Source organism: Podarcis tiliguerta, assembly GCF_965153285.1.
Source record: "Podarcis tiliguerta genome assembly, chromosome: 4".
Classification (NCBI taxonomy): domain Eukaryota; kingdom Metazoa; phylum Chordata; class Lepidosauria; order Squamata; family Lacertidae; genus Podarcis; species Podarcis tiliguerta.
Window position 1 is genome coordinate 8,655,891 of NC_139537.1, and position 24,393 is coordinate 8,680,283.

The window sequence follows — 24,393 nt, forward strand, 5'->3', positions numbered from 1 at the left end:
AAGAGGGATTGCTGCTTTCACTGCGCAGCGATCCCTCTTGCTGTTCTGGCTTCTGAGATTCAGAACATTTTTTTTCTTGTTTTCCTCCTCCAAAAACTAGGTGTGTCTTGTGGTCTGGTGTGTCTTATGGAGCGAAAAAGACGGTACTTTAAAATAGGTTTGCCCAGTGCCACAGTTGGAAAAGCTTCCAAGAGACAGCCCAGATGCTAAGAACTTGCTTCACTTTCGCAGAATGCTCAGTGCTTTCTAGGGCAAACGGAGGGAGGAAGAGCTAAGCTTTGGAAGTCCTTGCCAAGTCATTTGCTTGGACTGACGGAGGGGTCAAGGGGAGCGGAGCTGCGTCTCCAGCATGCAGCACTACAGCATTTTAAAGCTTCGTGTCACTGGGTGGAGATAAAGGATTGTCTTGCTTTCTCGCTTTGCTGTTTTGCTTAGGCTGTTAAGGAATTTTCTGTTGAGCAATTTAACTGGTTTGCATTTAGATGGGTGATGACGGTTGTTGCTGTCTCCTTGTATTACCCTTGATGTTGTAACCCGCTCTGGCCTTGTGAAATGCGTAAAAATGAAAATATAATAAAGTGAATGTCATTTTTGAAGGTGCCTTTTGATTGAATAACTGCACTACCTTTCATGTGTACAGTGGTGCCTCGCAAGACAAAAAGAATCCGTTCCGCGGGTCTTTTCGTCTTGCGGTTTTTTCGTCTTGCGAAGCAAGCCCATTGACGGATTAGCGCTATTGACAATTTAAGGGCTAAAAACGGCTTTTTAAGGCTTGGGGGATTAGCGGTTTTGCTGCTAAAATGCTTTTAGCAGCTTAGCGCTTCAGGAAAAGGGGTTTTGGAACGGAAAAAAAAAATCAAATTTTTTCGTCATTTTTCGTCTTGCGAAGCAAGCCCATAGGGAAATTCGTCTTGCGAAGCGCCTCTGCAAACGGAAAACCCTTTCGTCTTGCGGGTTTTCCATCTTGCGAGGCATTCGTCTTGCGGGGCACCACTGTATATTAATTTTCTTAACAAGTTTTGTATAGTAGGTACTCTTAAAGAAAGCATAAGGCGGTATAAAACACTAAGCAAACATAGGAATTAAAACAGACTTTAAAAGCAGCAGACAAAGAAGCGTAGAGTTATAGAGTTGGAGGGGACCCCAACAGTCATCTAGTCCAGCCCCCTTCAATGCAGGAATAACACCATCAAAATGCAGAGAAAATCAACAGTGTGAAAAGCAGACGTACAAATTAAAATTACGTGTCTGGGTATGGTTGCCTAAACGAAACCGTTCTTTGTAGGCATTGAAAGCAGTGCCATGGAGGTGCCTGCAGTGGCGTAGCGTGGGGGGTGCAGGGGGGGCCGGCCGCACCGGGCGCAACATCTGGGGGTTAGGGATAGGGGGCGCAAATCCACGGGTTAGGGGGCGCAAATTACTTGCCTTGCCCCGGGTGCTGACAACCCACGCTACGCCGCCACTGGGTGCCTGTACTAATATTAAAAACCCAGGAGCCCATGCACCCCCAGCTGGCAAATGGGGCCACGGGGTGCCGCCCTCCACAGTCCCTGGGGCAGTTGGAGCAGAGCGTTCCGTTTCTGGCAGGGAGGCAAATTTCCTTCAGCAACTGCACTCCTCTGAAGGCTGGGGCCAGTCCAGTCTCCCCTCTTGCCTTAACAAAGGTGCCTTTGTTCTGATGACAAGAGATTCCCCAAATGGCTTTCTCCTAGTGCCACAGTGCTAGGGTTCGGGATCCCGGGATTGCAGCAGTGAGAACGCTTCTCTGCCCATAACGGCTGCTCTTGCGCCTATCTCCAGGCCATGTGAATTGCTAAAATTCCGGGTTGCTTGCACATGTCTTACTGAGTCCAGGAGATGCCACAGCTCAGTGGGAGAGCATCTGCCTTGTGTGTATACATTCAGAAGGTCCCAGTTTCAGTCTTGCGGGCATCTCTAGGTAGGCTTGGGAGAGACTTCCTGAAGCCTGGGACCCTGGAGAGCTGCTGTCAATATTGACTGTACTGAGCTAAATGGACCAAGGTTTCAACTCAGTATCAGACATGTACAGTATGACAGCTCTTCATCTTTTTTTGCCTATTAAACCAATAAACGTTTCTCAGAAGAGAGTCACCCAGATGCTCTTGTGTATAAACACTGCGTAAACTGGAATTACAGTGGTGCCTCGCAAGACAAAAAGAATCCGTTCCGCGAGTCTCTTCGTCTTGCGGGTTTTTTTTCCGTCTTGCGAAGCAAGCCCATTAGCGGATTAGCACTATTAGCGGTTTAGCGGCTATTAGCGGCTATTAGCGGCTATTAAAGGCTTAAGGGATTAGTGGATTAGCTGCTAAAAGGCTATTAGCGGCTATTAAAGGCTTAAGGGATTAGCGGATTAGCTGCTAAAAGGCTATTAGCGGCTTAGATCAGCTGATAAGCGGCTTAGATCAGCTGTTAAGCGGCTTAGCGAACAGCTGTTAAGCGGCTTAGGGGCTTGGGAAAAAGGCTGGGAGGGGGGAAAAAACCCCAGGAATCGCAAGGCATTTTCGTCTTGCGAAGCAAGCCCATAGCAAATTCATCTTGTGAAGCACCTCCAAAACGGAAAACCCTTTCGTCTAGCGGGTTTTCCGTCTTGCGAGGCATTCGTCTTGCGGGGCACCACTGTACTACTTATTAATCACATTCATTCCCCTGGCTCCTGTGTCTTTAACAGCAGCTTGGTCCGTGGACATTAGCAAGTGACAATCTTCTTGCTTGCGTGCTATGAAAACCCACTGGCCTCTACAGATCAAGCTGCTTTTAAATGAACAGGAGCCAAAACCGGAACGTTTTGTCTGATCAGTTGGCAATCTCCAGGGAGGTATGTGTGTTGTGTTTCTATGTTTCGGCCCAGCGGTCTTAAGAACCCCTTTTTTCCCTTCCTTTCAATAGTTTCTCTTTGGGATTTGGCCTGTTCTCTTAGTAGAATCGACCAATAAGCAAGAATCTGCAAAGAAGCAATGACGAGGACATTTGACCAACGCTGAAGAGACAACTTAACCCCAGATGCATCAGGAGAGTCTACAATAAACCACTTGGACTGGCGTGTTGAACGTTCTTGCAAAGGAATTATCCCCCTTCCCTTCCCTCTGGAGCTGCAGAGAATCTGTAGAAACAAGAGCCAGCCTATCTACAGAAGCCACCATTAGAGGTTTTTCTGTGCTTGAGGTATCAAAACGAGGGCGTGGGATTTCTGTACACAATACTTTTGGAGCTGCTGGGCTGGCAGATTGTGCTGCTCACAGAAAGCAAGTGTGTTTTCTGTTCTTGATGGTGGGTTACAGAGGTTTTTGTTTGGCTGGCCAGAATTTTCATTTGTGGGTGAAAACATGTCTGAGCAACATTTGAGCCAGTCAGGAACAGACAGACCATCTATTTGATCTTTATAGGGGTCTCTGTGTTCTGGGGCACACTCTGTATGTCTGCTGCTACATCCTAACAGTCCGGGGCTTGACTCTGGTTTTCCAAAAACTGGTTTCTTTAGCAATTTGCACATGATAAGGGGAGCTGGGGTAGGAGTGTTATTCTCTTAACTGAGTGAAATGTCCTGTTTCCTTTTCAGATAGTGGGATTTTAATTTGATAGGGGGAGTGTCTTTCCACATGCAAAAAGCTTGTGAAATTTGCTGTTAAGTCAGTGATCAACAGAAGTAACAGAAGCCCATAAACAGAAGTCCAGTTGTCCACCCCAGTGGTTACTTGTGGAACCAGTGAAACAGTATTAGCTAGAGAGGTGTGACCCAGGATCCCTTGTGGGACAGTAGAGGATGCTGGGACACATTTCTCTGATCACTGTGCAGCTGCAAAATGTTTTGAACCAGAGTAGGGGAACCACCCCTTCGAAAACCACTCCCTCTCCATGGGATAATTGTAGGCCAAAGGAACAAACCTGCCTTAGCTCTCGCCCTCCGACCAATTGGAGATGTGAACTGTGAAGCTGGACTTCCATTGCAGTCCTAAATAGTTACCTGGAGGTAACCAATCGCCGCTTCTCGTTCCCAAACAAATTTAATTCATACCTGCCTGCCTTCCGGAGTACAAAATCCATGCACAACTGTTCAGATGCACACGTGAGTCTCTTATCTCTCAGCCTAACCTACCTCACAGGGTTGTTTTGAGAATATTCGGTATGCCACCCTGATCTCCTTGGAGGATGGACAGAATAAGAACGTAATAAGAAAGTTAGGATTGTGCCTTCCTAAAACGACGAAAAGTGTCAATTGGCCATCTGCGCTTTTCTTGACTGTTGCTTCAGAGGTTGTTAAAAAGAGACGTATACCTAATTCTGCAGTTATGCTACCTGGAAGCTGATGGGGGTTCGCATGTGTTTTGCCAATTTGGTAGACATCCCTGAATGTTGAGCAGAATTTTTGCCTTGGGTGCTTCTTCCACTGTGAGGAGCTAAGAATTGGGCTGTTCGGCTTCTGCCGGATGGTGAAGGAAATGTGGTTTTGTTGCATTGCTTTTCTTCCCTGCATGCTTTGAGCTCCTGTGTGCTTTGGCTAAAGTCAGCAGCCTCTCTTGAGCTAAGGAGGCAGCTCAGTTTGTTTAAGAAGCTCCTGAATGGCGCTGGTACCCGAAACCTCCACATCCCTTAAGCAAAAAGGCACAGGCTATTCCTAACCAGGATGCCCAGAACAAACACTCATGCTATTTTTTTGCTCTGCTTTTGCTCCTCTTCATTTGGAATATTTGCTGCCTTCCTGAGTTTTCCAGCCACTTAAAAGTGGAAGAATCGCAAAAGTGCATTTTTCCACCCACACCTTGTGCTCACGCAATAAGAATTCCCACGTGGTTGAGATTAGGGGTCACTGCTTCTTAGATTGAACTTCCCATGCGTAAGCCATTCATTGCTGTCTCCCCCTCAACCCTGCAAGCTGGCTGACAGGCAGACGCTACAGACACCTGTCAAACACCTGATGCCGTTATGACATCAGATGATTGACAGGTGCATGGTCCCAGCTGGCTGACAGCGTTGAGGTGTGGGGGAAGGGCCAAAAAGCTTGCCCACCCCTGCTCTGCTGAAAAGGACTGCATTCACAAGATCATTTTCCCTGCGTGAAGTCTGAGGAAGGGCATTGCTTCATGTTTGAAATTTGCCAGGCGCACTTTACACCTGGCTATTGGGACGCGGGTGGCGCTGTGGGTTAAACCACAGAGCCTAGGACTTGCCGATCAGAAGGTCGGCAGTTCGAATCCCCGCAGCAGGCTGAGCTCCTGTTGCTCGGTCCCAGCTCCTGCCAACCTAGCAGTCCGAAAGTACAGCAAAGTGCAAGTAGATAAGTAGGTACCGCTCCAGCGGGAAGGTAAACGGCGTTTCCATGCGCTGCTCTGGTTCGCCAGAAGCGGCTTAGTCATGCTGGCCACATGACCCGGAAGCTGTACGCCGGCTCCCTCGGCCAATAAAGCGAGATGAGCGCCGCAACCCCAGAGTCGGCCACGACTGGACCTAATGGTCAGGGGTCCCTTTACCTTTATCGGCCTCTAGTGACCAAGTTCAGATGCCCGCGTGCCAGGATAGTGCCTAACGTCTCCCCCATCTGGAGGCGCGTGCCTGGGGATCCTTGGATCTGTTTTCACACACACCCTGTAGAATCCTACCCGCTGTTTTATATCTGCAGAATCAGAACGAATTTCAGGAAACAAAAAGTCGCATTGAAAAATATGAATTATTTTTTTTTTGAGCCGCCTGGTCCCCCAAATGGCATCTAGGCATTCCGTTTTGGCGACTGGTTTAAGCAGCCATTTGGCACCTCGCTTACGCACCTGAGTTTCCAACACTGCTCATGGTTGACTTCCCGTTGGTTTCCTTTTGGCTCTTATGTGAATTGGCCAGCCTGCGAATCATGTTTGGTATCTCCTGCCTGTATTCGGTTACCGATCAGTGATGTGCAATGTGGCCTCGATAGCCTCAGGTCTCCAGGCTGTCGGTAGCCAGTGGCATTTGCCTCTCTCGAGCCCAAACCCCATCGGCCCACAAACCCCTCTCCCACCCTGTCCCAGCACATTGCTTGTAGGGCCATAGGAACCTGCCTTGTGCTGAGCCTAGTTTGCGGGATCCCTGTCTAGTTCAGTATTGTCTACACTGACTGGTAGCTGCTTTCCAGGATTCAGGCAAGGTCTTGTTTCCCAGTCCTACCTGGAGATGCTAGGGATTGAACCCTTTTGCATTTGTCCTCTACAAATCCACCCAATTGACCATGCTATTCCCACCCCAAAAAGCACATGTTGCAAACACTGCCTATGCCAGGCATGGGCAAACTCGGCCCTCCAGATGGTTTTTTTTTTTTTTAAAGTTTTTATTTGTACAACAGGAAAAGCAAACAAACAAAAAACACAAACACCAAATTATACACAAATTACAAAAATAACCATAGACACATAATATTCTTAGCAAACAATAAAACATCTATTGGTCTTAACACTAAAGACCCAACCTCCCGTCTATTCCATACTTCAAATTCATATTACTTATTGCCAATACACATTTTTTTTTATAATTAAACTTATTCTCATTAAATCTAATTTCTTATATCTACCTTACAACTATTACTGAAGTTCCTCGAATGCTGCAACAGAATTTAAACTACTATATTTATTTTTCAGATATTCTTTGAAAACCTCCCATTTAGAAACAAATTCCTGTTTTGATTTATTCTTTATTTTTTCTGATAAACCATCTAATTCAGCATATTCTGTCAGCTTTTGGATCCACTCTTTCAAGAGTGGGCCTCCAGATGTTTTGGGACTACAACTCCCATCATTCCTAGCTAACGGGACCAGCGGTCAGGGATGATGGGAATTGTAGTCCCAAATCATCTGGAGGGCCGAGTTTGCCCATGCCCGGCCTATGCTGTTTCCCCGCATTTCTAAGTATCTTGGAAATCACAAATAGTAGTAATAATTATAGCCAATATCATGAAGGCTTGCAGCTTACTTCAGGAGTACCAATTCCGCACCAAATAGCGGGTGAATGAGGAAAGTGAAAAGTCTGCCAAGTCGCGTTTTTCTGCCGTTCGGCTGCCCACCCCGGCCTCCTCTTGCTTTTCCATATGGGATGGGAGGACCCAAGGGGCTGTTTTGCCTTCCCATCCGGACTTCTTCGTCCTTACGGTTTCCCTCTCAACCTTACGTGTGTTTGGCATGTTTCTGAGAGCGAGGCGAAACCGCGGGCTCCTGACTCGGAGCTCTTTTGTAGCAGCGTGATAAGCGGCTACGCGGTAAACAATAAGAAAACCCAGCGTGTCTCTCGCTCTTTGCTGTGCAGAGAAGCAAGGCTGGCTCAGCTGCTGCTGCTGCTGCTGCACTGAGAGCGCCCAGTGTTTTGCCCACGCAGGGAGGGCAAAGCCCAGCACAGAGGGAGAGGCTCATGGGTGCCATTCAGAGCTCTGCAGAGAAATTCCATAACTTGCCTACCGCCCACCACAACATGTCGTAGCTGTTAACGCTTTTAATACCAGTGTGAGGCATTCCAGGCGCTGTTTCCGTGGAGATGCCCAGGAGCGGGCAGGTGCCGTGGGCAAACTTGCGGCATCAAGAAATAAAAACACCCAGAGCTATTGCATGGCCCTGCCTCCTGCCCAGACAACCTTCGTTGGAGGGCAAGAAGTGGGGCTCTGCCCCATCTCTCCACTGGGATGTGATTGGAGTGAGCTGCTCCCAATTTTATTTTTATTTTTTTAAAAGCCCATCAAAGAAATATTCCTGGTTTTATGGGAGTCGCTATTAGGGCCAATCCTCTTTCAGGAGATGTGCTCAGAGCCCACCAGAGTGGCTGGGGGCAAATAAATAAAATAAAACTTTATTCGCATTAGCCCAATGGCCATAGCAACAGTAAAACATCACAGTATATGCAGAAAAGGAAATTTGATATAAAAGCACAATTTAAAGTCCTGAATCAGCAGACAGTTAGTGGCCCTTATTCTGATTTTTTTCCATACAAAGGGTGGCAAACATATACCATCAGCCCTAGAAGTCTTCCGAGCCAAACCCCTAGCACAGCGACTATACGGGGCTCCGATTTGGACTGGTAACCACCTTAGCACTTTGGAAGCTGTTCAATCAAAGTTCTTAAGGCAGATTTTTTTCTGTACTGCCATGCGTCCCAAACGCATCATTGAGACCGGAGGCAAGTCTCCCTTCAGTAGAAGTACGGACTTGGCAAAGAACTTTTAACTTCTGGCTGGGGCAAATGCCTCCTAAAGTAAGCCTTTTAGGGGTGTAAAATTTGCAGGGGCCGCAGTAGAGCTCTGCTAGCTAAGGAAAGGGGCCTGTTTAAAGTGAGTCGTCTTAGCACACCTGTTTGCATCTCCTGTAGCAAAATCTGGCGCGGCTAGGGCATCTTCCTCACTTTATGTAGTCGAAAAGAGCAATGCTTGGTCCAAATGTATTCTAAAAACAGCCGCCGGAAGAAAAGAATGTAATATTTTCAGACCGGGGGTAGCCAACATGGACGTTTGACTCCTAACACAGCCGCAACGGTCGGGGATCTGTGTCTACGTGGGCTCCACGTTGGCTACCCCTGCTAAAGACTGTGTGCCTCTGAAATCCCTTCTTGGCTTTACTGAACCTGTGCAATACTGAAAGTTGTGTGTGAATGCTTGGGAGCTTGTCTCTTATCAGGGGGGAACCCAGTCTGCCTTCTCCCAGAAGGAAGATAAATGGCATGGATAAAATAAAAGTGGAATTATGTATGGTGTCCCTAGAAAATCCGCCCCTCCTGCTCTTTGTGGGTTGAAACTCTGCTTTTTTGGGGTGGGGAAGTTAAAGCCTTATTCTGAGTCTTGTTGATACTCTTCCCTGCCACACACTGTTTGCTGCAACAAGAAAGAGACGCACAACATTAGGAAGCCTATAAACGCCGTGTGCACTTTGTCCCTGAGATGCTGCCAGCTAAAACGTGGAGCCCGGAATTTAAAGGTTGTATTTACTGCGATTGTATCTCCCCAACCAGAGGGCCCGTTTTTTAAAAAAAGAAATCACTCCCTGTGACCTGCAGCCAGGAGGTGATGAGCTGCAATCTCCAACCCCAGCTGGAATGTATTTTAAGACTATATCCAATATGGAGCCAAAGGCTGGGGCTGGACCCATAACGAGGGGAAACAACTCACACCCACAAGGAGCAAGGTCTTTGCCCCTAACTTGGCCATCCCCAAACTCGGCCCTCCAGCAGTTTTGGGACTGCAACTCCCATCATCCCATTGGTCAGGGATGATGGGAACTGTAGTTCCAAAACAGCTAGAGGGCCACGTTTGGGGGTGCCTGCCTTGAAGCAATCTAGTTCTGCTCTCTCTAGCTGTTACGGTCTCACCTGTGAAGGATCTGAATCTTCTCCCCAGGTGAACCCAACAGCGGGAACTTGCGGATCTTCTTTCAGTGCCACAAACCGTTGAAATAGTTTTGCGTGGAGGAAAGTGGGACGGTGAACGTTGCCCGTTTATTTGCCAACCTGGATTAGCTGCCCAGTCTAGTCATTTAAAAAAAATCAAGAGGAACATTCCCCATATCTTTGTGGTTTAATGTTTAATTTGGCAATGACGGTAGATGTTGCTGCAGGGGTATTTTTTGGGTGACCCCTGCTTCCAAAGACCAGGCGTTGTGTCACAATATCTGACGGCATCCCTGTGAGGCACACAGATTGTATTCTGCTCTTTTTTAAAAAAAATAAATTGCCTTTTCTCCGTCATAATGACAATGTGGATCATCTGCCGGATTGAGGAAGGAACATGGGATACCGCCATATCCTGAATCTGAGCATCTGATCTGATGAGCGGCTGGATGTACAGCTAGCAATTGAAGATTGGGACAATGTTGGTACTTGAATACCCAACAGTATTAAATAAAAGCCCTCCTTAACTTCTGAGAAGTTTGCACAGCTGTATGTGCTCCTTAGCTAACCGTCTTCCCATTCTGCTCGGGGGAGAACCAGGAATGCGCTCGGCCCGTCTTCACAAACCAGGCGGTTTGGGCTGCGATTTATTCTGGCAACGGCGGTAAAATATTTGCCAGTGACTCTTCTTAGCGGAAGCTGAAAGTGGGGCGGTGGAAGGGAGCTTGGGTTCAAAGGGTGCCATGTATATTCACAGCGAGGCCGTGGTGGGGCACATATCAGACGCTCATGAAATGCAGAAACCTTCCACAAATGTTCTTTAGGTGAGGTAGCAAACCTGCTTCTGCTCTGCACCACTTCAGGCTTCTGTGTGGAGAATTAATTTATCCGCGGAGAACCATTTCAGCTATGCAACCTTCTCGCTTGAAGGCTGAAGGGGTTCAGTCCAGGCTCACCTAAACTGCCTTCTCTCCCAATTTTGCTGAGCAAATCCCTGGTTCCCGAGCTTTTGCCAGTTTTCGCTTCCTGGGCTCAACTTTCCTTTCCACACCTCCGACTCTGCTCCGTGGGATCTCTGCCTGTTTTATCTGTCCTGTTGTGCCAGGCATGGGGAACCTTGAGTTTTGGGGAGCCGGTCCTCTGTACCTAACTCTCTGAATTTTCCCCAGGCCGTACAGTCATACCTCGGGTTACAGACGCTTCAGGTTGCGTTCTTTCGGGTTGTGGACCGCCAAAACCTGGAAGTACCGGAACGGGTTACTTCCGGGGTTCGGCGGTCGCGCATGCGCAGAAGTGCTAAATCGCACTTTGCGCATGCGCAGACGCACTGAATCGCAACTTGCGTGTGTACAGACACGACGCGGTTTGCGGACATGCATCCCGCACAGATCACGTTCGCAACCCGAGCGTCCGCTGTACTCTTAATCCTGCTCTGCTCTGTCCCACCCTTGGGTGCTTTTGCCTGGCTGAAATACAGTGGTACCTCTGGTTACAGACGCTTCGGGTTACAGACGCTTCAGGTTACAAACTCCACTAACCCAGAAATAGTGCTTCAGGTTAAGAACTTTGCTTCAGGATGAGAACAGAAATCGTGCTCCGGCGGCGCGGCGGCAGCAGGAGGCCCCATTAGCGAAAGTGGTGCTTCAGGTTAAGAACAGTTTCAGGTTAAGAACGGACCTCCGGAACGAATTAAGTACTTAACCCAAGGTACCACTGTATATCCTTGAACTCTTGAGACTGATGCCTCTTGCTGAAGAGAGAGTTGGGTGAGCCATGTGTAGAAACTAGCCTGCTTGTACAGTGCTCTGCCCACTTTTGCCCCAGAAGGTCTGGAAAGGAAGGTGATTCTCAGAATGGAAAATGCTCGCCACCCTACCTCTGTATTACGCTTTCTGTATTTATTGCTGCTTATCCCTCTGTGCCATTAACGCTTTCGCCATGTGCAAAGTACTGCTTTGCTGCCACGTTAAAGAACCAGCACCCAGATTTCCCAGGGCGTGGTGAGTGGGGCGGTCCATTTTTTTCTGGTTTTACTCCTTTACCCAGAAGCCCCCTCTCAGTTCCCTACTGCAGCAGCGGATCTTTCCCATCAGATTGGCATCTCTTTGGCGTATTCCTCGGACCTCCCGGTTTCCGAAACCCTCTAAAGCGAGTATTGCTTCTTATCGTGTCAAATGAATGTTTGATTATTGGACACACTTTTTAATGCACTGATTTTAAGATGTCGCTTATTATTGTTGTTTTGTTTAAAATGGAAATGGAACCGGGCTGTCGAAAGGGATGTGGTTGGATATCTTATGTCAAGTGACCAAACTTGGTTTTTTCACACTTTTTTTGTTTTGTTTTTGCTGTTGTTCCGGACCTGTGGGATTATTTTGTAAAGAAACGTTTTCCTTTACAGACGAACTTAACTGTGGTCGTATCACGAAACAGCAGAAAACTGTATATAAAAGCCATTGTGATGAATACTCTTCAAGCATTTTGATATACTATATTGAAATCTTTCTATGGGACTCATTTCTCAACAAATAAGCTTATAATATATAATGCTATTTTGCAATAAAAGTGGCTTTTTCAGATTTAAATGACGTATTTAATCAATTTACCCTTTCAGCATTAATTATGACTTTCTAGCTAATAATTATTAAAGGATTTTTGATTTAATTAAGGACTCCGTTGTTCGTTCTTTCCCCCCTCGCTCGTTTTTTTGAGGTGTGCCTTAATGTGTTTTAAGGTTCCTTTTCTTGCACCTGTTGAACAAATTCTGGGTAAGTAAAAGTAGAGGTCTATATACAAATATACGCAAAATCTAATGTTTGTGATGCCCATAGAAATCTTAAGAAAATTTATTAAATAAAAATTGGGTTGAACCTTTATAGCAGAAAAGACAGGAATATACAAAAATCCAGGAAACGTAACTCTAAATATAAAACATTGATACATCAACATAAATCAATAAACTCTACATACATCAAAATAATATATCCACAACATGTGAGGAACTATGCAATAAACTGTATAAAAGGAAAACCTCTGTATGGTGCATGAAATGTGCCTATATTTAGTCATATTCCTTAGACAGCTAAGATGCCTGCTTAATATGTTCTTAACATCCATCAATCCAATTTTCTAGATCGCTTAAAAACCAAACACGTTTCAGCTGCTCTGCCTTCTTCAGTGGCCTATTTTGTTACGCAGTGTCTAAAAAAAATATCAAAATGTATGTATAATGAAAAAACCAATTGACTAATGCTCTCCAGCTGCTTAAACTCAATTTGCCTACCAAATCACATCCAAATAGCTCCTTGGCTTGTGTCAAGGTCAAAAGCCAACATCTCCACTTGGCATAAGTTTGCAAAAAATTGTCAGTCACCTGTCCTATGTAGTTTCTGTGTGTGTATGTCAGGCATAGGCATCATCCCTAGCTAACAGGACCAGTGGTCAGGGATGATGGGAATTGTAGTCTCAGAGCTTCTGGAGGGCTGAGTTTGCCTATGCCTGGTGTATGTACACCCATAGAAAGAGTTGCCAACATGGGCAGTTGAGCTTTTATATTGTTATAGATTGGGGGGGGGGACTCCCCTAAACTCTGGTGCTGACCTTTAAAGCCCTAAACGGCCTCGGTTCTGTATACCTGAAGGAGCGTCTCCACCCCCATCGTTCTGCCCGGACACTGAGGTCCAGCGCCGAGGGCCTTCTGGTGGTTTCCTCATTGCGAGAAGTGAGGTTACAGGGAACCAGACAGAGGACCTTCTCGGTGGTGGCGCCCACCCTGTGGAACACCCTCCCACCAGATGTCAAGGAAATAAGTAGCTATTTTATCTTTAAAATACATCTGAAGGCTGTACTTCCTTGTTCAGGGAAGTTTGTAATATTTAATGCTGTATTGTTTTTAACACTCGATTGGAAGCCGCCCAGAATCGCTGGGGAAACTCAGCCAGATGGGCGGGCTATAAATAATAAATTATTATTATTAAAGAAATGAATAAATGCTAGGATTTTGATTAACAGAGATATGGGTTAAAGTACAAGCTGCAGAGCTGCCCCAGACAGAATTCCTGAGCTGGTTTATGCCAACCAGCCTGGTTGGCTTGGCAAAGAGCAAATCTGTTAGCATGACAAAAAGTGTGGATGGGCCATCAGGGAATAATCTTTTGGCCTGGGGAATGAGATCTTACCAAGGCGGTGAGGGTGTGTCTGTTTGAGGTGACAGGAGCAAGGGTTGCTGGGAAGAAGAAGCATTCAACAGAGTGGAGAGCCATATTGGGCAGGTTGGCTGAAGGCTGCTTGCACTGCTGTGGGGTACAAGCCCCTCTCGAAATCACCATGGCGTAAGATCTGGACTCCCTCCATGCAGACTGAAGGCGGGGGAAAAGGTGAATGAACCATCTTTCTTAAAGCAGTGACCGTCTCCGCCATGCCCTCAGTCGTCCAAAGGAGCAGGACAATGTCCGTGCCGGATTTACAGTACATGTAAGCTAAACAAGCTATAGCTTAGAGGCCCACTCTCTAGGGGGCCCCCAAAAAAATTAAAGGGGGAAAAACTGGGTGTACATTTCCAAAATATAAGTTAAAAAACAAATAGAAGAAAACCTACATTTTTTGTTATGTTGGCTCCTATGATGTAAGTCATGGGCCCCGCCTGCTAGCCTGCTCCCTAAAATATCACTGGTTTGTTCATTTCTATATATAGGGTGCCTACATTCTGCTATTTATAATTATTAGTACAGTGGTACTTCAGGTTACATACGCTTCAGGTTACAGACTCCGCTAACCCAGAACTAGTGCGTCAGGTTAAGAACTTTGCTTCAGGATGAGAACAGAAATCATGCTCCAGAGGCGCGGCAGCAGCAGGAGGCCCCATTAGCTAAAGTGGTCTTCAGGTTAAGAACAGTTTCAGGTTAAGTACGGACCTCCGGAACGAATTAAGTACTTGACCTGAGGTACCACTGTAGTTTGCATCGTATATTTACACACGTTATTTCATGTTATGGCCTGTTTCTAGAGACTAGATTATGAATCTTTGCAAACTGCCTTTCTAAAGGAACTTTTGTTACTGCCAAATGCCAATGTGTTTGCATTATTAAGTTTGTTATAAATAAAAAATCATTTTAAGTTAGAGCTTAATAATTATTTTACTGTTAATATGCTTCTTAATTGTATTTCACTATTAATATACTGGGACGCGGGTGGCGCTGTGGGTAAAACCTCAGCGCCTAGGACTTGCCGATCGCATGATTGGCGGTTCGAATCCCCGCGGCGGGGTGTGCTCCCGTCGTTTGGTCCCAGCGCCTGCCAACCTAGCAGTTCGAAAGCACCTCTGGGTGCAAGTAGATAAATAGGGACCGTTTACCAGCGGGAAGGTAAACGGCGTTTCCGTGTGCTGCGCTGGTTCGCCAGATGCGGCTTTGTCACGCTGGCCACGTGACCCGGAAGTGTCTGCGGACAGCGCTGGCTCCCGGCCTATAGAGTGAGATGAGCGCACAACCCCAGAGTCTGGCAAGACTGGCCCGTACGGGCACGGGTACCTTTATTAATATACTTCTTAATTGTATTTCAATTCAACAATTACTTTGATAAAATACATTCTTTGTTATGTGCAAATGGCTTGAGATACCTATTAGGTCCGTAAATTACCATCTAGCATATATTCAACACAAAACACAGCGACACTTTGTTATTGACAAAGGACAGCTGGACATATAAAGGGCCCCATTACCTTGAGTAGCTTAGGGCCTCATCAAACCTAAATCCGGCCCTGGACCCTGTCTGAGTGCCTGGGACCCCATGGGCTCTTGCCGCCGCTTGGCAGAGCACCCCACTTTTGTAACAATATTTTGAGTGGTGATTGCAGCATCTGGGCTTGATGAGGCAGGTGTGACCCTCACCTGTCCTGAACCTACTCCAACTGAGGAATCGCACACCTTCTCCCAGATGTGGGAGGCCAGCTAGGGAGCTGGGCTGTGGGCTCTCGCCTGCCTCAGCTTCCTAGCTTGCCCCTCATCCTACTCCCTGGACCTCAAAGCCTGCTGTGTTTGTGGGGACAAGAGCCCCTGTGGCTCTGGTGAGGGGTTCTGCTGCTCTGATTCCTGTGCATTGATCCCCATCATCCTATGAGTACAGTAGCACCTTGGTTCTCAAACTCTGGGGGGGAGGGGAAGGGGTTATGTTTTTGGGCAGGGGGAGGGGAAAATGGGATTTCAAGGATGATATATTTTTTAAATAAAATGTTATGTTGAAATTACTAATAAAAAATATTTAAAAAACAAAAGTAGCATGTCTGTTGAGCATAGTGGGCATAGGCCACGACTTATTGGCCCATAGAGGGTTTTTGTGGCTTTAAAGAAACTCTGTGCACAGGGCCGTCATAAGCATATCCGGCACTGTGGTGCAAAGATCCCTCAAACACACACACACACACACACACACACACACACACACACACATTTCCCAGAGTTGTTGACCGTTTCCCAAGCCTCTGCAGGGATCGCAAGCTGCACACCCGCCAACCATATGGTTGATGGGGTGCAGCTGGCGGGCATGCAGGAGGGAAAGGGGAGGCCACCGGCAAAGCCATGCAGTTCCCCCACTCGCTGGGAAGCCCCTGAGAAGCCGGCGCCCTGGCGTGACGCACCACTAAGCCCTATGGGAAAGACGGCTCTGAATTAGGGATTGTAGGACAAGACCTGCCAAGGAAAATAAAGAACTTGTGTATGCTACAACAGCGGCAAGAGTCTTGATAGCACAAGGATGGAAGAATGAGGAAACCCCGACAAAAGAGCAGTGGCAAGAGAAATTGATGAACTAGGCAGAACTGGCAAAATTGTGAGATAAGGACAACTGTGACTTAAGAGAAGAACAGGAACTTTTTACAAATTATTTAAAAAGACAGCAAAATGAACTGGACTCCTCGGCAGGTTTTGAATAAACATACACAAGTTTATTGAGGGTTAATATAGTATGACAGATAATAAAAGTATATGCACAATTTTACAGTATGCGGAGAATAACATGAGTTGAGAAATCAGAGAGAGGAGCTGAGGGAAGTCTTGAGGGGGGGGGGAAAGGGGGGAAATAATGAAGATGATTTGTTTTGATAATTTGTTATGTTGAAATTGTTAATAAAATTTTAATAAAAAAAAAGAAAGAGGAAAGACGGCTCTGTCTGTGCGTCGTGAGTGTCAGCTAAGTGCTGGATCTCTCGGACTTTTTTTTATCCACCAGGTGTTCTTTAGTTTTCTGGTTCTTCTTTGAACCTCAGCCTTAGCGGGACATTCACAGGGAAACCAAAGTGCTTGTTTACAAAGCTATTGTACTACCAACCTTACTGTATGCTTGTGAAACATGGACCACTTATAAATGCCATCTCCAACTCCTCAAAAGATTCCATCAACAGTGCCTCTGAAAAATTTTGCACATCATTTGGGAAGGCAGGCGAACTAATGCCAGTACTGGAAAAAGCAAAGATCACCAGTGTTGAAGCAATGATTCTTCAACACCAACTTCGTTGGACTGGTCATGTTGTTTGGATGCCTGATTAGCGATACGATATGATATCTTTATTGTCATTGTCCCATACAGAACAATGAAATTGAAAAATCTACATAGGACATTTAAACACCCCTAAAAACTCTGAAACCCCATTTTAAAATACAATATACTATAGAGACTCCTTATACTGCGTTTAGATGTCAGGCAGTTAGATGTCATGGTTAGATGTCATGGTCTTTATAACCCTATACTTCTTCCAGAAGGCAGAAGCTGAAAGAGATCATTTCTGAGGTGCACACTGTCCTGCGCTATCTCTGCAGCTTTCTTGTTACCTGGAAGCATAGATTTGATCTACGGTGGGAAGAGAGCACCCAATTATTCTCTCTGCAGTCTTTACAACCCTGGACAACTACTCTATTATGAACTTAAAAACAGAAGCGTAATGCTAGTGGTCAACAAAAGAGGTCTAAAGACTCTAAAGGCAAATCTTTAAAAAATGTAGTATAAACACCAACAACTGGGAAACACTGGCCTGCGAGTGCTCCACTTGGAGAACAGCCTTTACCAAAGGCATTGTGGGTTTTGAAGACACTCGAACTCAGGACGAAAGGGAGAAATGAGCTAAGAGGAAGGCACGTCTGGCAAACCCTCACCGTGATCAACTCCTGCCTAGAAACCTGTGTCCTCACTGTGGAAGGATGTGTGGATCCAGAAATGGCCTCCACAGTCACTTACGGACTCACTGTTAAAACCGTCTTTATGGAAGCCAATCTTACTCGGCTACGAGGGATCGGCAAAGAAGACAAGGAGCATGTGCTTAAAAAATGCTAAGTTGCAGAGTTGGGATTTCAAGTCACTTAACTATTAGGTCAATGCTGCCACCTGCTGATCAACAATAATAATACCATGCACATGGTAGCTTGCATGTGGTGGTGGAGGGTAGGGTTAGGGGAGAGGTAGTACCTCTGCTGGGGGACACGTCGTGTTCCTTCTGGGGTAGATTGTCCACCTTTTGTGCCCACCTTGCACTCAGCTCTCACCTGCGGCTCATAGAAGCAGCCACGTCCCAGGAATGGCTTCGACTGGCCGGCTAAACCAGGTGAGGGTAGCCAATGGGTCTCAAACCCTCAGTGAGTTAAGGACTATCCCTGCATTCAAAGACAGGCTCTGATGGATGGAGCGGATGAGACCAAGCGTGTGTCCAACAGTCAAGACTTTTGGATACACTCTTCTGCCCAGACAGTGAGGTCCAGTGCCGAAGGCCTTCTGGCGGTTCCCTTGCTGCGAGAAGTGAGGTTACAGGGAACCAGGCGGAGGGCCTTCTCAGTAGTGGTACCTGCCCTGTGGAACGCCCTCCCACCAGATGTCAAAGAGATAAACAACTACTTGACATTTAGAAGACATCTGAAGGCAGCCCTGTTCAGGGAAGTTTTTAATGTGTGACATTTTAATGTATTTTTAATCTTTGTTGGAAGCCGCCCAGAGTGGCTGGGGAAACCCAGCCAGATCGGCAGGGTACAAATTATTATTATTATTATTATTATTATTATTATTATTATTATTATTATTATCAGCATCAAGACGGTGGTTTCTGCACATGCTGTAGAGGGAAGTGAGAGCCAAGCTGGTGCCAAACGTCTTGCTCTGCTTTCCTTTGGACCACATCAGCGAGGCCAAGAACGGGGTCTTGTCGTCTGGACAGCCCAGGACGTCTATATACACTGCCCAGGCTTGCGCCCCAGAGAACTCACTTCAGTGCTGCTAATGCGGTGGTTTGACTTCACCCCCATAGGCACACTCCATTGCCTCTCAAAGTAGACAGATATAGCATACAGTATACAGGCCACCAGCTCATGTTTTCCAGTGGCCAGTAGGGGGCACCAGATCTTCAGCAGTTACTTGGATACAGCATTCCTGCCCCCCTTTCTAACCCTGTAAGATTATAAGAACAATGAACTAAGCTATTTGATTTGTGTGCATTTGAAGGAGAATACTGAACCGAGAAAAGCAGAGACATCACCTTGCCAACAAAGGTCCATATAATTAAAGCTATGGTTTCCCCAGTAGTAATGTATGGAAGTGAGAGCTGGACCATAAAGAAGGCTGATCGCCAAAGAATGGATGCTTTTGAATTATGGTGCTGGAGGAGACTCTTGAGAGTCCCATGGACTGCAAGAAGATCACACCGATCCATTCTGAAGGAACTCAGCCCTGATTGCGCACTGGAAGGACAGATCCTGAAGCTGAGGCTCCAAGACTTTGGCCACCTCAGGAGAAGAGAAGACTCCCTGGAAAAGACCCTGATGTTGGGAAAGATGGAAGGCACAAGGAGAAGGGGGCGACAGAGGACGAGATGGTTGGACAGTGTTCTCGAAGCTACCAGCATGAGTTTGACCAAACTGCGGGAGGCAGTGGAAGACAGGAGTGCCTGGCGTGCTCTGGTCCAGGGGGTCACGAAGAGTCAGACATGACTAAACAACAACTGAAGCAAGAAGAGGGTTCTTAAGACTTCGAGGGGAAAGGTCATCTGCACCCAAGAATTTGGAAACGATGAAATTAATCCAGCAGAGTGGATACTTCTTTCCTTTGATGGAGTCAAAGGAAATCTTCTTTGCGAGGTTGGTTTTATTTCTCATCGTGTTTTATACCTTGAACCTATGCCGTCAGCAGTAAGCCACCATCAAGTGCAAAGGAGAGATTATTCCCAGGAAGCTGCCTATAACAGCCTTTCTTCTTTTCTCCTTTTGCATATGCTATTTTGTATTCATATATTGTTAAAGGTAAAGGGGACCCCTGACCATTAGGTCCAGTCGTGGCCGATTCTGGGGTTGCAGTGCTCATCTCGCTTTACTGGCTGAGGGAGCTGGCATACAGCTTCCAGGTCATGTGGCCAGCATGAATAAGCCGCTTCTGGCGAACCAGAGCAGCACATGGAAACACCGTTTAGCTTCCTGCCGGAGCGGTACCTATTTATCTACTTGCACTGGTGTGCTTTCGAACTGCTAGGTTGGCAGGAGCAGGGACCGAGCAACGGGAGCTCACCCTGTCACGGGGATTCGAACCTCTGACCTTCTGATCGGCAATTCCTAGGCTCTGTGGTTTAACCCACAGCACCACCCGTGTCCCTCATATATTGTTGGCCAAGCAAAAAACAACAACCACCCCAAACCAAATAACAATGAGAACTTGGACCTTCCTAAGAAAAGTCAATTGAGGGTCCTCCTTATTTACATCTGGTGACGCCGACTCATCTGAAAGGGTCCCAAGTGCTGAGTCAGCTTCACCCCTGCCCTCCCCTTCCTTTCACCCTCACCTCTGTGACACCCCCCTTCTCCGCAAGGATGCTTGAGACCTGACAGCGCTCGGCTAATTTGATCTTAATGTCCCCACAGTTGGCGCTGGGGCAGCTGACGAGGCAGGAAGGGTTGAATTAATGGCGTCGCATTTGCAATTGAAGTGGGGTTTCCGCCTGCAAGCTGCTAGGCTTGCATCGCCTCCCGATCGGTAACCTTCTCCCTGCACCACCAAACAGCCTAGCATCACCAAGGGGGGGGGGCTGTTCAGAGGCAGGTCCTGTTGCTGCTTTACCTGTTGAATTTCTGCCTGCTGTGCATGCTGAGGCTGGGTAGAACAGGTAGCAACTTAATACAATCATCTGTGATAGGAATTTTGTGGTCTTAGATATATGGAAATGTTCATAACCGCACGTACATAGATCAGCACAGGAAGACTGACCTGAAGCCATTTTGATTCCCAAACTGAGCAAATGTTTTCTCTGCAAGGTCAAAGGAAAATGGAAAAGCCTCCCTATTGTCTTGTCCTTCACAAATCCTGTCTTAAGGGCACATTTAAGATATGCATGGGTGTGAGGCTGTGACCTGGCTCAGGAACTAAGTATTTATCCTTACAATAGACTGGCCAGGCTCCCCAGGCAATCCAATCAAGTGACCATTAAAAAGGTAACCTGGCAGACAGAAGGTAAACAAATCACTCAGATTTCTGCTGTAGACCGCCCTTTCTGTGATGTAGGTATGATGTTTCTGGGGGTGGTCTTGATCTACAGGGTGGCAATTTCAAAAGTCTTTATAAGGCCTTGCACGCCATTGTTCTGGGTTCCTCCTCCTTTCCTGTGGGTGAGGGGAGCACCCTGTTGCAACAGATCAATAAAGATCAGGCTTACTAACTGCTTTGCTTCTCAATATTCTCTGGTTGGCCTCTGTTATTTTCTCCTACCAATAGGGAACCTATGTAAGGACTCTATATGGGCTCTTGGATACCCCACAAGGGAAAAGGGGCAGATTTTGTTTACAACACGTCCACACTAGAATGTGGTGCTGATAATGCCAAGGTTGCAGGTTCGATCCCCAGACGGGACGGCTGCACATTCTTGCATCGAAAGCGATTGAAACAGATGATCCACAGAGTGCCTTCCAACTCTACGATTCTATGATTCTATTATCTTGGAGGGATTTGCATCTAGACTAGTGACTGGCAGCAGCCACCAAGACCATATAACACCGGTCCTGAAAGACCTGCATTAGGCCCAGTATACCTGAAGGAGCGTCTCTACCCCATTGTTCAGCCCAGACACTGAGGTCCAGCACTGAGGGCCTTCTGGCGGTTCCCTCATTGCGAGAAGTGAGGTTACAGGGAACCAGACAGAGGACCTTCTCGGTAGTGGCACCTGCCCTGTGGAACGCCCTCCCATCAGATGTCGAGGAAATAAACAAATATCTGGCTTTTAGAAGACGTCTGAAGGCAGCCCTGTTGAGGGAAGTTTTTATGTTTGATGTTTTATTGTGTTTTTAATATTCTGTTGGGAGCCACCTAGAGTAGCTGGGGAAACCCAGCCAGATGGGTGGGGTATAAATAATAATAATAATAATAATAATTATTATTATTATTATTACATGGGGCTCAAACCCGTGACCCTGAGATTCTCATGCTCTACTGACTGAGCTATCAAACGGAACTCGTTTTGTTTTGCCACAGTCTGATGCTTATCCCCTTGTGGTAGCGCAGAGGTGAGATTTTCCAGTATACCTAGTGACTTGACATCGATAATCCAGCTTGTTAAATTTTGCTGCCCGGAACCAGCTGCTGTGATGCCCACTGCTTCCGGCCTTCGGAGAATTACCAAAAAAAGTTGCCCAGTGAGCAATCCAGCCTGCAAAGCTGTTGTGCCAAAACAGCAACCGGAAGCCGAGTTTCTGAGCTGCCTTCTGGCTCACAATGGACTGTTTGCTGAGAATTGCATGCTTTAAATCCTGGAAGAAGCTGGTCATTTCTTGTTGAGAGCTGAAGTGTGAGGAAGGCTTGCTGCCAAGGCTGGGTCCCCCGGGGGGGGGGGTGGACATGGGGGGGGGCAGGGAGTGTCTGTTCCTTTAAGGGTTGCAGGAGGGAGGGAGGGAGGGAGAAATCCCTCTCTTTTTTCAAGTTTTTTTATCCCAAAAAAATTAAACAAACAAACAAACATAAATCTCAGCCATATTTAACCCAAACTTAGTAACATTGTTAAGTGACTTCCTCGTATCCCCCTGATTGAATTTCAGTGGATATCATTCTGACAGTTTTCCAAAACCAATATTCTTATAAAATTAACTTAAAATCACTTAACATCTTTCTTTCTTTCAAATTCCGCATTAAACATATTAATTCATCACATTACCTATTTCAATCCTAAGCCTATTTGTTTTTTGCAAGCATCTCCAATTAATTTAACTTAACATATTTAACTAAATAGTCTTTAAATTCCATCCATTCTTCCTGATACTCCTCCTCCTTCTGGACTCTTCCGGTCAGATCAGCCAGCTCCAAAAAATCCATCATTTTCATCTGCCAAGAAATCCCTCTGGGATCTGGTTTCTCCCTTCTGTCACTGCAGAGATTTGGATAGGGAAAAGTTCAGAAAAGGTTCACCCAAAAGTTCAAACGGCTCCTTTATGAAGGAAGGTTGCAACATTTGGGATTTTTTAGGGTAGGGAAAAGGCGAGTAAGAAGTGACAAGATAGGTGTTTATAAAATTATGCATGGCAGAAAGCCCACAGAGAAACATTTTTCCTCCCTCTCACATAACACCAGAACTTCATATGGGATTTGTTGGTGTTTAGTTGTTTAGTTGTGTCCGCCTCTTCGTGACCCTCTGGACCAGAGCACGCCAGGCACTCCTGTCTTCCACTGCCTCCCGCAGTTTGGTCAAACTCATGCTGGTAGCTTCGAGAACACTGTCCAACCATCTCGTCCTCTGTCGTCCCCTTCTCCTTGTGCCCTCCATCTTTCCCAACATCAGGGTCTTTTCCAGGGAGTCTTCTCTTCTCATGAGGTGGCCAAAGTCTTGGAGCCTCAGCTTCAGGATAGTACAGGAAAGCAATCCTGAAACCATTTTGACTGAAACCCCGGTGACGTCATGGGGTTGCTTCCAGTTGTATTTGCATCAACAAGCTCCTCCCATTGGTTGTTAACCCTGATATGACTCCCAGCTGTGCAGGGTGGAGTCTGGTATTGCTGTTTCATCCAATGCCTAAGCCAATACTACTCACATGCTGTAACCAGTAAAAGTTGTGGCCTAATTTTGCCCATTAACATAAAATAATGTGTCTGTGTGTCTTATCTTAATCCTATGCGGGTGGAGGGTCCTCAACTCAACCTCAGAGTCGGCCACGACTGCACCTAACGGTCAGGGGTCCCTTTACCTTTACCTTTATGGATGTGCAAAGGGAGTTCTATTGTCCTTTGATGATGGGTACTTGAGAGGTGCCTGGACATGTTTTGCCTATGCCAGGGGTCTGCAACCTGCGGCTCCGGAGCCGCATGTGGCTCTTTTACACCTTTGCCGCGGCTCCAGGGCGGATACTAGCGAGGGGAGGAGGCGCATTGTGTGCCCCGACACTCCCCACTGTGGCGGGCGCTGTACTGGCTGTGACGTCGCATGGGGGCGGTGCATGCGTTAGTCACGCACCGTCCCGGCGTCACCTTCCCGCCCGCCCGCTACATTGTAAGGGGCATATACGCTGGTCACTGTTTTGAAGGGGAGTGAAGAACACACACACACAAAAAGGTAACTTGTTAATTTAACGTCTATTTCTATGAGGAGGAGTAATTCTGAGGGGGTCAAACAAAGAAATAATAAAAAAAAGTGACAAAAAAGTTATTTTTATAATAATGAATTTTGCGGCTCCCAGTTTTTTTTTCTTCGGAAACGGGTCCAAGTGGCTCTTTTTGTCTTAAAGGTTTCAGACCTCTGGCCTATGCTAATCTTGTACCAAGAATATGTCTGGACATGTTTGCCTATGCTAATCTTGTTAAACGCTGTCTACCCCTCCTCTTTTGTGACATGCCAGTGATGTACAGATGATGTATCAATGATGCTGCACAAGCTGTGTTTCGGGTGATTGCAGTAATTTTTAAAAGAGGATGTCGCCCCATGTTTTGGTTCTTACTGTTGAGCAACAATAAAGATCACGGTCTCCTGACTGTTGTTTTGCTCCAAATTACTTGGCTGGAACTTCCTTCTTTTACTGACCGCATGGACCCGCAGGGGACTTCCACCCCGATGAGCTG

At 46.6% G+C, this 24,393-nt stretch overlaps 1 protein-coding gene across 1 annotated transcript in view; it reads left to right on the forward strand.

The window, feature by feature from the left end:
- ACER3 (alkaline ceramidase 3) overlaps positions 1–12,006 on the forward strand; it is a 62,679-nt gene extending 50,673 nt beyond the window's left edge. Inside the window, exons 11-12 of the mRNA XM_083436819.1 lie at positions 2,908–6,253; positions 6,847–12,006. Of these exons, the coding sequence (XP_083292945.1) occupies positions 2,908–2,979 (72 nt within the window). The 3' untranslated portion in view covers positions 2,980–6,253; positions 6,847–12,006. The remainder of the gene's footprint in view (positions 1–2,907; positions 6,254–6,846) is intronic.
- Positions 12,007–24,393: the final 12,387 nt, after the last annotated feature.